Source organism: Toxorhynchites rutilus, chromosome 1 (genome assembly GCF_029784135.1).
Source record: "Toxorhynchites rutilus septentrionalis strain SRP chromosome 1, ASM2978413v1, whole genome shotgun sequence".
Classification (NCBI taxonomy): domain Eukaryota; kingdom Metazoa; phylum Arthropoda; class Insecta; order Diptera; family Culicidae; genus Toxorhynchites; species Toxorhynchites rutilus.
In genome coordinates, this window is record NC_073744.1 from 170008600 (window position 1) to 170023010 (window position 14411).

At 33.4% G+C, this 14411-nt stretch overlaps 1 protein-coding gene across 1 annotated transcript in view; it reads right to left on the reverse strand.

Moving 5' to 3' along the window:
* Nucleotides 1-11783: 11783 nt before the first annotated feature.
* Nucleotides 11784-14411, reverse strand: part of LOC129765793 (uncharacterized) — a 47927-nt gene continuing 45299 nt past the window's right edge. Inside the window, exon 2 of the mRNA XM_055766225.1 lies at nt 11784-12745. Within this exon, the coding sequence (XP_055622200.1) occupies nt 11784-12470 (687 nt within the window). The 5' untranslated portion in view covers nt 12471-12745. The remainder of the gene's footprint in view (nt 12746-14411) is intronic.

The window sequence follows — 14411 nt, forward strand, 5'->3', positions numbered from 1 at the left end:
TTCGAAATTTTGAAAAAAAAAATATAACTTTGAGACCCACTCCAGCCCAAACTTTTATTTAAATGCGTTCTTATGTGTCTTTTTTCTACATGTGGCGTATTTTTTCCTGAATTTTTAAGAGCATTGTGTGACACAAAAATAATTTTCTTCATCGTCTGCATTATAATTTTTATTTTTTTAAATCGATTATTTTATTGTATTCGTGGTTTTCAATTGAAAAATTAAAATAAAAAAAAAAACAAATCGGATTTGTGGTCTCAAAGTTATATTTTTCTTCAAAATTTCGAAATGCCAGAAAATCTATAACATTTTTTTGTACTGTGTATTATTTTTTTATTATTTTATTTTTATTATTAGATATTTGAAAAAAAAAAACAGCTTGAAGATATTTATCAATCTAGAAAACCCGTAAGAGCATATTTAAATATGAATTAGAGTAGTACTGAATCTGTAAATCCCAAAAAAAAAAAATTTCCAAATTTGAATATTTTTTTTAGTACTAAAATATTTGATGAAATATTTTTTTGATAATTTTTCTTGATACACCGTGGTAAGATGCACATTCAGTATTTTTTCAAATTTTTATCTCGGATCTATTGAGGATGGCGTGAAATAAACGAAAAAGTACGTTTTTCACTATAGATCCTACGTCAAACCACATAGGGGTTCAAATAAACCACCAAAATTTCTTATTTAATATTCTTTACAATATTTGCCATATAGCTAGTGATTTGGTTTGGGGGCACTTTTTACTCCCTTACCCGGCCAGGCCCTTTGACCAGTTCGGAATCGATTTTCCTTCGAATGAAATGATTGAAAATGTACAAAAATCATCTTCATCCAAGTCGACAAGTTCATAGCATTTCGAACAAACAGGGAAGGAAAATTAACGCTCACGGCCAGGGTTGCCAACTATAATATTCAAAATCTGGAAGAATGAAAATAAAAATCAGCAGAAATCAGGATTACTCATTTTTAATTTTATATGCACAGTTTTATTCTACAATCGACGGATTTCGTGCCAACTCGTTCATGGGATTGGCATGACCCTCTCAGAACTCAATGAAACTTTCTAGGTGTGAAGACCTTACCTAAGTAAGCAATTTGGCATACTTAGTTTTCCGAAAATTTAACATATGGAAAAGGCCAAATATTTTTGACCATTTTTTATAATTTTTTTTACTCGAAAATGGTAAGTCCTGCAAAAAAGTGATCTATGGAAAAGTTTTAGAAAAATGCTTGAATTTTCAGAATTTTTTTTTTGAAATCCTACACTGAAAAAAATCAACTTTAAAAACTAAAAGTCGATTTTCTCAAAATGATCATCTCAAATTTTGATGAAATGGTAGCTAAATGGTAGATAAATATGTGCCCTATAACTCTTCCATACATTGCAAATTGTGCATATTTAAGACAAAAAAGTTTTTCTAACAAAAACTTCTTCAATATTCTATCGAAATAAAGTTTATTTCGTTTTTGATGATATGATATATTTTGATATTAACCCTTTCGCGTACGATTTAATTTTCAAAAGAGCGGACCAAATGCAAACGCTTCGATGGGTCACGTATTGAGTAAAAAAAAATAATTTCACTACTCTACAGAGCATCTTAGCGTATTGTGATATGCAAGCACACCACGGGAGAGACTCGATGTTGTACGTTTTGGCACAATCATTTCACATCGAGTGAGACTCGATGTTGTGCGTGAAAGGGTTAATTTCAATAAAATATAGAAAAAAAATTTGTTAGAAAAGGAATTTTATAAAAAAAATGGTCAAAAATATTTTGCCCTATATGCTTATGGGTATGTTAGTCTAGATTAGGCATTTTCATATTTTTTTAATGGCAGAGCTCTTTTTATAGCAGAAACATTTGACGGAGCGTCTGCATTTTTTAACGAATAAAACAAACCATATTTGCATTGACGTTACCCGAATGGGAACAACTCTATTTCGATTGTTCGTCGCAATTACCCGACATCTGACCCGGAGTAAACAAGATAAATCACTATATGCCCAGTGAAATTGAATTAAAAAAATGTTTTTTCTTCAAAGTGGGTTTTCATGGGAGCATTTGCTATAACTTCGCGGAGCACCATTTGAAAACCCTTGGTCTAGATAAATTTTCGGAAAACTAAGTATGCCAAATTGCTTAATTAGGTAAGGTCTTCATGCCCAGAAAGTTTCATTAAGTTCTGAGAGGGTCATGCCAATTCCATAAACGAGTAGGCGTGATGAGTTTTTATGGAAATGTCAGAAAATGTATAAACGAATGGTTAAGTAAGAGTCAACAACTCACCCCAACTTCAAGCTTTAACAAATGTCGACAATGTATCTCCAATAACACGAATCACCTCGGCATAGTTATATAAAAATGACAGAAAGAGTAAGCATTATACAAGTGTTACGGAGAGTTTTTCTTTGTGTAAGCTATTATAACAGTTCTCACCTCCAACCACGAAAACATCAGTAGAAATCCAAGTATATTATGACGGATAATTTTCATTCAAAGAAATAAAAAGTACAAAAATCAGGATCGTTTCAGCAAAGTCAGGTAAAATTGAATGTTTTTCAAGATATAAGGGATCGTGCCAATAAGTCTGGAAATTCCTGGAAAATCAGGAAAGTTGGCATCTTTGTTCACATCTATGTTTGGTGTGATTGATGTTGATTTACACAAAGGTAACTACTGCTTGTTTCAATGCGGCAGTTGACGAATTTCATGCCAACTCATCTTAGGAGTTGGCAGCACCATCTCAGATAGTAGTGAAACGATCTGGGTGTAAAGACATGGGTCATTCAAGCAACTTTGCATACTTGAAATATTCGAAAAACAATTAGTCTACTTTTTGGAAAAACCCTATGTTTTTCATATTTTTTTACAAAAATTAAAAACTATGATACCTGCAAAATTCTTGTCAAAATGAAATGTAGGTAATTGTTTGAATTTTCACAAAAAAATACCAAAAAAATGTCGGAAAAAAATTTTGCTGACAAAAAAGTTATTTTAAAAATTAAATTTCATTTTTCTCAAAAACAATTTTTTTTTTAAATTCCCAAAAATATGTATGTGAAAGTCCCTACAATTTCCAACAAGTCGTCCATACATCGGAAGATGGGCACTTTTACAGGGAAAAAGTTTTTCGAACAACACCTTTTTTCCTGTTTTCTTCAAAAAAATACAACTTATCCTAATTTTGTTCAAAGTCAAGATAGCGATATAGCGCATTCGACAAAGTTTTAGATCTTTTAAAAACTTAAAACTTTTACTCAAACTTAAACTTTTGTCGATGACATCAACTTGTTTTGTATGAAATTCCTGAAAAAAATAATGTTTTGCTCGTAACATTTTTGTATGTAAATTCTCACGTTTGACATGTTCTTGACATGTTTCTATATAGAGAAAAGTTAGCAGATCATTTAAAATGCGATAATTTATACAAAAAAATGTTACGAATTGAACAGGTTTTTTTTTAATTTTGAGATTTTTCAACTTTTTTTTCGAAAAATCCTAATTGAGGGGCTTAGAATGAAAGGGATGTAAGTGATTTGATCGATTTCTCTACATCGACTCTCTCTTTGGGTCATAACTTAGCTGCAAATACATTTCCAGCTGTGGAAAATAGGTCAGAACCTCATCTATCGGATTCTACAGCGAACTTAAATTGGAAAGTTTTTGCAGTTGAGTTATTAATTAAATAAAAAGTTGATGAAGAGAAAACGATCAAGTCACTTACACGCCTTGCATTCTGAGCCCCTCAATTTAAAAACTAGAACATCTACAAAAAGATGGTCAGAGAATGAAATGTAGGAAACTATTAAAAATTATTCTTTGATAATTAAAAATTATCAAAGAATTTTTCGGAAAAAAATTTCATTGAAAAAAAATATTTTGAAAATTAAAATTATTTTTTCTCGAAAACATATGCTTTTAAAATTTTGAAAAAAAAAAGATATAAATAGCCCTTAGAATTTCCAAGAAGTTTTTCATACATCGGACGATGGGCACATTTACATGGAAAAAGTTTTTCGGACATCAAATTTTTAATTTTTTTCTTTAAAAAATACTATCAGTGTTTAATTCGCAATATTTTTATGTATAAATTATCGCAATTTACGTGCTCTGCTAACTTTTTTCTATTTGGAAACATTATTTTTTTTCAGGAGTCTTCATACAAAAATGACGTATATTACAAAAACTATGACCGATAAAAGTTGACGTCTTCGTCTCCACATTTTAATAGGATCTAAGATTTTGTCGAATACACTTTATCGCTATCTTGATTTTAAACAAAATTAGGATTAGTTGTATTTTTTTAAAGAAAATATAGAAAAGTTGTTGTTAGAAAAACTTTTTCCCTGTAAATGTGCTCATCTTCCGATGTACGGACGACTTGTTGGAAATTTTAAGGGCTATTCATATATATATATATATATATATATATATATATATATATATATATATATATATATATATATATATATATATATATATATATATATATATTTTTTTTTTTTTTTTTTTTTTTTGGTAATTTAAAAAAAATATATTTTTGAGAAAAATGAATTTTAATTTTTGAAATAACTTTTTATCAGCAAAATTTTTTTCCATAAAATTTTGGAATTTTTTCGTGAAAATTTAACAATTTCCTACATTCCATCCTTTGACATAAATTTTGTAGGCATCATACTTTTTAAGTTATAAATTTTTGTAAAAATTTAAGAAAAAAAATTTTGGCTTTTCCAAAAAGTCGTACAATTATTTTTCGAATATTTCAAGTATGAAAAGTTGCTTAAATGACCCATGTGTTTACACCCACAACGTATCACTGCTACCAGGGATGGTGCTGCCAACGGCCAGTCGAGTTGGCGTGAAATTCGTCAGTTCCTGTCCTTACAATTCACTACTTGCAAAAAGTACTGGGATGTTCTAACGTGACCAGTAAACCACTCGACTTACTATCCGTTATCATCCGCTTCATCAATATGGGGAGCTTGATGAGCCATCTGACCATCAACTCGGTTGAAAGCACTGCGTCCTGGAGCATTTGCAGCAACCAAAATAGCATCAAGATTCGATTGGTTAAAATGATGAATCACCATATATTTGCATTTTTCGATAACGAGGATTCTCGTCTGATCCTCCGTAATTATAATTACTGACTTTATTATTTCTTGACATTTGTCGATTCATATTTTATCTACATAGAAGATTAGTCTCTCTCTTAGACTCTCAGCCACCACCATACCAAAGCAATAAAAATCATCTGAAATTTCATAGACAATCTGCTCGACGAACGAAACTTGCCAAATTGTGGGCGAAGTAGTTGCTTTAAATATTATACCACCAAAGTAAAATGCCGTTTTGAAGCAAATCGTGACGGGAAAAAGAAAAATGAATGATTCGCAACAATGTTGAGCGGAAAAAAGGATAAACAAAACGAACCACCATTAGCTAACCCCAAAGCACGTCTCCACTCAAAGAAAGTGATACTTGGTTTTTGATGGGATTGGAAAGGAATTCTGTATTATGAGCCTCTTCCAAGCAACCAGTCGATAAATTTCTACAAGTACGGCAAAATTCTCTTCAGCTCAAGAACTTTGACACAATGAACAGCATAGAAATATCTTGAGCAGCCGAGAAAACCGAAACATGTTCTTGGGAGGATAGAATTTTTAAGCTTTGTGATAGATTATGAAACAAAACTGTGTATATCAAAAAAAAAAATGTATGTCTGCCTATGAAAATGATACTTTTGTTTTCTCAAAAAATCGGCAACGAACTTTCCTGGCTTTGTATCTTGATTTCTTTCTGATTTTTATGTCATTCTTCATGATTTTCGAAAATTATAGTTGGCAACCCTGGCCACCAGTGTTTTTGGGGTTAGCGGGCACTGGTAACTAAATTGCCATCAATTTTTTCAACTGTTTCAATCGTTTATTGGTTATCAATGGTAAATATATGCTCCTCATGTAAGGATTATGTTCTCTGAATTTTGATCATCGATTTAAAGGCTTGGGAGGTACATTTATGCTTAACATTTATTTTCGAACCTACGACCAATCCAATCCAGTTCTGAGACAGGCTTCTGCTCGTGGCCTTGGGCACAGACTCTTATACTTTTTACGGATCTCTCACTTCACTAGCTTGTGACTTTTCAATTCAATAGAATTTTCATCCCCGTTTGTTGCATTTTTAAAAGATCAATAAACGAATGAGAAATAATAATGGATAGTCCGGTTGAATCAACGAGGTGTTATTGTGTGGTTGGGATTTTAATTCTATTTTGAGAACTGTTTGTGTTTAGATTGTACAACACGAATAATATGTTAAAAGTTTGTATCAAGATAAAAAAAAGATTGTTTAATATCGCTACGTTTTGTATAAATCCACATGTCTTCAAATGTTTCTCCACGTAACTCCTAAGCATATATTTTTACCATAATGATGTATTTGGAAAATTTGTTGGAAATTATAAGCAAATTCATAAAATTGCATTAACATGACAGTATAACACGACAAACATATTAAAAGGGCCTATTTACTATAAAAAAGACAATAAATTAGAAATATTATTTTAAATATCTCGAGAATGGCTGCTTTTAGAAGGAGATTATTAATTAGCTTTTCTGTTTTAAATCACATCAGGATTTATAATTTATGGTTCAAATTCAAATTCACAATCTCAGATAGTTGTGAAACGTTGTGGGTGTAAAGACATGGGTCTTTTAATCAACTTTGCATACTTGAGATATTCGAAGAATAATTAGACTACTTTTTGAAAAAAAAAAATTTCTTAATGTTTTACAAAATTTTATAACCTAAAAACTATGATACCTACAAAACTCTTGTCAAAGGATGAAATGTAGGAAATTGTTTAAATTTTCACAAAAAAACACCAAAAAATTTTTGGAAAAAAATTTCGCTGACAAAAAAGTTATTTAAAAAATTAAAATTCATTTTTCTCAAAAACGTATTTTTTTTTAAATTTAAAAGAAAATAACTTAGGTTTTCATTGAAAAATATCAAAGAATTTTTTGGACAAAAATTTCATTAAAACATATGCTTTGAAAATTCTGAAAGAAATATATATAAATAGCCCTTAAAATTTCCAACAAGTCGTCTATACATTGGAAGATGGGCACATTTATATGGAAAAAGTTTTTCAAACAACAACTTTTTCATGTTTTTCATTTAAAGAATGCTATTAATGTTCAATTCGTTACATTTTTATGTATAAATTATCGCATTTTTAATGCTCTGCAAACTTTTCTCTATTTAGAAACATGTCAAGATCATGTCAAACGTGAGAATTTACACACAAAAATGTTACGAGCAAATCATAATTTTTTTTATGTGTCTTCATACAAAACTGACTTATATTCAAAAACTATAAAAGATAGAAAGTTGATGTGTTCGACAAAAGTTTATATTTTAACAAAATATAAAACTTTGTCGAATTCACTTTATCGCTATCTTGACTTTAAACAAATTTAGAATTAGTTGTATTTTTTTCAAAGAAAATATAAAAAAGTTGTTGTAAGAAAAACTTTTTCCCTGTAAAAGTGCCCATCTTCCGATGATGGACGACTTGTTGGAAATTGTAAGGGCTATTCATATATATATATATATATATATATATATATATATATATATATATATATATATATATATATATATATATATATATATATATATATATATATATATATATATATATATATATAATATATATATATATATATATGATATTCATATATATATATATATATATATATTTTTTTTTTTTTTGGGAATTTAAAAAAAATACGTTTTTGAGAAAAATGAATTTTTATTTTCATTTATAACTTTTTTGACAGCGAAACTTTTTTCCAAAAAATTTTTGGTATTTTTTTATGAAAATTTAAACAATTTTCTACATTTCATCCTTTGAAATGAATTTCGTAGGTATCATAGTTTTTAAGTCATACATTTTTGTAAAGAATTAAAAAAAAAATTGGCTTTTTCCAAAAAGTAGTCTAATTATTTTTCGAATATTTCAAGTATGCAAAGTTTCTTCAATGACCCATGTTTTTACGCCCACAACGTTTCACTACTATCTGAGGTGGTGCTGCCAACGGCCAGTCGAGTTGTCATGAAATTCGCCTATTGCAAATTGAAGTATTTTTTCGTAAATATAAAAGGAGTAGTATTTTTTTTTCTCGGTGTATATTTTCAATTATCTATAACTCTCTCTAAGACACTATTTAGGTACGACTCATAGTTTTTAAGATATAAATTATCAAAGATTTCTCTTACTAAAATCGATACGCCCTATTGAAAAGTTACACTTGAGTCAACAAATTCCCTATTGCTGTGGAAAACTCATATTTCCTCCAATCCAAGCGGAATACAAACTTTCATTCGAATCAAAAATACTCATGTTTTGTCATTTGTCGATTTCATTTGGAATTGTTCTTCATTCTGGAAGCCACCTAACTTTTAGCCCCTATTTGTCCCAATTTTATCCGAGTCGATAACATATGAGGACTCGACTGAAAATCTCATGTCATGCCTTTCGCCTTAAGGAAGACTGTGACTTGGACCACCTCGCGTCTTTCACCGCGCAAAGTAGAGCAAATTAAAAAAAATCGACAAGTAAAATAGGAATACATTTGTGATTTTACAAGCCGCTCGCACTCTCCCCACTCGGCCACAAGCAGCATTTTTCACACAATTTGGGCGAATTGGAATGTCTACGGTTGACACCACTTGGACACCACCAGCAATATTTTTTCTCTATTCGATTTCCTTCAAACTTCGTTATATTATTTTTGATATGAATTGTTCCGGTTTTTTTTTTCTGTGTTCCATGCACCGAAGTCCGATGAATTGTTTCATTAAATCTATAATTATGGGTTGGAACAAGAGAATTTTATTTTTTTTTATTAATTCGTTTATTTTTTCAGGCTCAGTAACTTAAGTTTAAAGGAGCCGAATTCTTAAATATAATTTTAAATACTCGCGGTGTACTCGAGTTTAGAAGGGTGACATATTTTTAGGAGAAGGATGGGGTATAAGGAAACAATGTTAATGAACACTCAATTCTTAAATCTGTTCGTATATCTATAGTGTTTTTACATTTCAACTTATTCTACTATTTATAGCAAGGGGACGAATTACCCGCAAAGGAAGGAAAGGAGGGTATAAGGACATAGGGACAATCACACACGAAGATCGATAGCTTTAAGGAAAACATATATATGGGACATGTAATCAAGGTCTAACCGAGCCAACACATCTCTCACCGGTTCATTGGGCTGTCTTCCTCGGGCCCGAAGGGAGTTTTCTAAATTCGATCTGGCGACCAGATACACCTCGCACGACCAAACAACGTGCTCGATGTCGCGATAACCTTGGCCACAAACACAGGGATTGCTGCTGGCAAGATTGAAACGAAAGAGTAGCGCATCTAACGAACAGTGATTGGACATGAGTCGGGAGAAGGTGCGAATAAAGTCCCGACTCAATTCCAGACTTTTGAACCACGGATTGAGGCTAACCTTAGGGATAATCGAGTGAAACCACCGGCCCAATTCATCTTCATTCCACTTGCGTTGCCAGTTAGCGATGGTATTTTTGCGAACTAAAGAATAAAATTCATTGAAGGCGATTTTATAAATATCGCCTTCAATTGCACCTACCTTTGCCAATGAGTCAGCCCTCTCATTACCCGGAATTGAGCAATGAGAAGGAACCCAGACAAAGGTAATGACATAACAGCGTCTGGATAAAGCACTCAAAATTTCTCGTATTCTCTCAAGGAAGTACGGCGAGTGCTTTTCCGGCCTCACTGAACGGATAGCTTCGACAGAGCTAAGACTATCCGTTACAATGTAATAGTGTTCAACAGGTCGTGAGGCGACGCTGTCCAGCGCCCAATGAATTGCTGCCAATTCAGCAAGGATTCTGAAGACTGTGTGAGGTGCTAAAAAATTCGTTGAACACTCCAAATCCTGTGGACTCATTTATAGTGGACCCATCAGTAAAGTACATATTATCACAATTGATACCCCTATATTTTTCATCGAAGATCGTTGGAGCGATCCTCGATCGTTGGTAATCTGAATGTCCATGGATATCTTGCTTCATGGACAGATCAAAATGCACAGAGGAATTGATGTAGTCAGGGAAACAAACACGGTTGGGAATATACGAAGAAGGATCAACCTGCATGGAGATGAATTCATGATATGAACTCATGAATCCGGAGTGAAAATTTAGCTCGATCAGCTGCTCAAAATTTCCAATCACCAATGGGTTCATGACCTTACACCGGATGAAGAACCGAAGAGATAATAAATCTTTTAGTGGGAGTAGGCCTGCCAAAACCTCGAGACTCATGGTATGCGTTGAAGGCAAGAGAAAATGTCTACCGAAAATAATGTTGTAAAATGAATATTCACTCACAATTAGGTAGTATTTTGAAGGGATAACATTGTTTTTTTTTTTTGGAAAATAAACACGTAAAGAGGATAGACAAATAGAATATGACAAGCAAATTTTGTAAATGTTCAATGATAATATGATGATGTATTGTCTTTGACTTTGGGTTGCTAGCGGACACTGCAGATGGATCGGATTTTCAGATGTATCGATTTTTTTTTATATAGAAAGCTCCGTTTTTCTATTTTTTTTTCTCTAGTATGATGGTGGATTTACAGTAATGGACAAAACAATTAGATCACAAGCCGGAGGCAATTTGATGAAAGTATGGTCCATTTGTAATCATTTTACGAAAATGTAATTCAATCAAATTCAAAGAATTTCCATAAGGTTTATATTATTTTCTTCAATCATAAATAGACCTAGGGGGGTCTTCGTAGCCTAATTGGTTGCGTGTCCGCTACTAAGCGAACGATCATGAGCTAATAACTCAGGGCCCCTCAACTGACCATCTTTGTGTGTTATTCTAGCTACTACGTCCACGCAACAATCATCATGTGTCGGTAATCCCAGTCCCTTACCGCTCACATTACGATCTGCTGCATCGGTAATTGGTGCTAATTCTAACACAGCAATGGAAGCCTCATATCAGCAGTCCCGTTGTGAACAGTCCAACTGTGAACATTCGAACAATAGGAATATTCTAACGCCGAAAAAGGCGGCATGTGTTGTGTATCGATAGAAATGGAATACTCGGCATGTGTTGTGTATCGATAGAATTGGAATATTCTTAGGCCTAAACAGCTACTGTGTTATACATAAAAAAAACAAATGTTTATCGATGGATAGGAATCTTAAGCCTAAATAATATACAACAATAGTTATCTTAACATAAAAATGTATACGAATAAATTCGGCTCTGTAACAGCTGAATTGCTAAATGAGCCTAATAAACGGATGGGATAAAAAAAATAAATAAAAAATCATAAAACTGGAAGAACTTTGAAGACATCAACATATGGCGTCACAGGTCAACTCCATTCTAGACCTTCTATTCAATGGACAGTGTACCACTACTAATTGAAACTTCTTCCACCAAATCTAAAAGAAATATTTCGTTTTGTTCTTGGTTCCAAGATTTTCATTCATTTGAAAAAAAAATTGAAACCGCAAAGCTTTATCTCACAAACGATGGAATAAGCTTTGATGTGAATAAACTTCAAATGCGCGCTATTTTTCGAAACCTCACCACCCCATTTCTCGTTGACGTTACACGATGAGCTTCAGCTCCGAAGCTCTCGATTTTCGAGTACAACATAAGTAACGCTCTCCGAAAGCTCTCACACAAATTCGTACTCACCCCGGTTTCAGCGAACAAACACACGAAAGCTCTGCCTCCCCGGTGGTGCTGCTATTTCCGCTACATTTCGAGCCGCAGCCGGACTTCTCGCAGTTATTGCAGTTGCTAAAGCTGAACGACGAGGTGCAAAGCGTACAAAACGAATCCAGCTGAGACGCCATCCCACCGCCCAAACACTCCTCCAAACTGTAATGCGGTATAATGATACCGTCGTCATCATCGTCATCATCGTCATCGTCGACATCGTCATCATTGGCACCCATTCCATCATCACGCCGCCCCTTCTTAAGCCGATTGCCCTGCTGCGAAATCGACCGCAGAAGGTGATAGCGCTCATCGGCGGCGGAATAATGTGAGCAGCTCGTCATCGTCAGCGTGTCGCGATCATCCGAGGAAAATTCAAAACAAGCGCTTTCCACGCCCCAGTCGCGAAACGATTTGTTCCGTTTGCCCTCCAGCAGTGGGTTCGCCTTGAACAGGTTGGTGTAGTTCGAGGGCGAGAAACGAATATTGTCCAGCTTGTTCACCATCGACATGTTCTCGTTGAAGTGAATAATGTTGATGTCGTTGTACTTCTTCATAAAATCCGCCGAATAGCCGGTCGAGATGTCTTTGAGTGACTTCTTTGACTTGGGGCTCACCTTGATCAGATCCATCAGACACATCTTAATGTCGTCGAACATAGTGGCTGGGAACGGCGGCTGATGGTGTGACGAAAGGAGGTACAGTTTGGATTCGATGTTACACTTTGGGGTTTTTTTAATTTTTCAATTATTCGATGCCTCGAGGTGATGGAAGTGCTCGAGATCTCGGGGCGGATTTGTCACAGCCCCAAATGCTTCGTTCGCGCCTTCAAGCGATTCGTTTCCGCTGCTGACATTGCGGCTCTTCCGAGACCACGCTGGGTGGGGGGAAGTCTACATGCGGGGCATTCCGGACCGACAGCGGGTGCCTTCGACTGTGGGAAGAAAGAGGGAAAAACGGAAAATTAAATTTCTATTTTGTTAATTCATTTTCAAACGCAAACGCATGGCACGAAATGAATGGCGCGCAGAGTTTTGCGATCGTAAATTTTGAAGGTTTATTGGTAGATGAGCTTGTTGGAATAATAAATGAGTGGGTTGCAAATAAAGTGAGTGGAAGATGGAGCTCTTACTTGCAATGAAAAATATTTTTGGCTGCTCTCATATAGGATCTATAAACCTTTTTTAACCACAACTGTATGTCGTGCATCTAATAATACAAATAATTTAACGAATTTTTGTTCTCGATAGCTAACACGTAATTCATATTCATATGCATAACATATGCCAAAACCGAATAATCTTGTTTTGTGCTTTCATTTCAAAATCAGTGTCGAATTTTCGGTGAGGTTGTGTTGAATCAACTTAGAGATTTGAATTTTTAAATTTTCAATTTTCTCGATTTTCACTTTACTCGAGCTTCAATTTTCTCGATCTTCAATATTTTTGATTTTTCTTATTTAAAATATCCAATTGATTTTCATATCCCAATTTTCTTTTTTAATTGGTTTCATTTTAGTTTTTTTAATTTTTATTTTTTCAATTCCATTTTTGTTTCAATTTTCAGATTTTGATTTTCAATATTTCTATTTTTCGATTTTCAATTATCTTGATTTTCGATTCTCTAAATTTTTTAAATATATTCAATTTACAATTTTCTCGATTGGAAATTTTCTTTTTTTGCTATTTTTTGTTTTCTCTATTCTCAATTTTTAGTTCTCCAATTTTCAATTATAATTTTCCCGATTTCTTAAATTTTATTTTTTTACAATTTTCAATTTTTGCTATTTTTTTTCAATTTTTGAAATTTATTTTTTTTTAATTTTCGATTTTCCTATTTTAATTTTTTTTCTCTTTTTTATATTTATTGACATGGGGCTACGTCCAACCGGAATATATGGAGGGTAAAATGAAAACCTAAACACAGAACATGCAGGAAAAAATGAAAGATTTCGAATGCTTATAGCTCGAACATTTCGTACTGGATAGGAGAGATGTTTGCATCACTTGATAGGGAATATTTCTACGCATCTATCGCAACTAACAAAATGTTGTTTTTCATTAGATAAACAATTGAATAACTGTAAAATATTAGGTGTTATCTAAACGCCCTAACTGCATCGTTTTGATTGGCCCGATTTACGGTTTCCCTAATACAGCCATCAAAACCAAGCAGCCTTGGGGAAATCGGCATTGCAAATACATGAAAGTAGGGGGACTTTTGTTCTCATCGAAAAATGTTCCCTAACACAGACTTTAAAACCAAGCAGTGAAATCGGCATTGCAAACACACGAAAGAGCCTAGAGGCGAGTGAACTGAAAAGTTTAAACCCTCTTAAAGCCAAAAAGAAGAAAAAGAACACACGAAAGTAGGGGGAGCTTTTGTTCCCACCGAAATGTGTTCCCTAATAGAGATTTCCAAACCAAGATGCCTGGAGAAATCGGTATTTCAAATTCATGCAAGTCGGGGGTATTTTTGTTCCGACTGGAATGTGTTTCCCTAAAAAAGAATTCAAATCCATGAAGCGTGGGGAAATCGGCATTGCGAATTCATACAAATCGGGGGTATTTTTGTTCCGATTGAAATGTGTTTCCCTAACA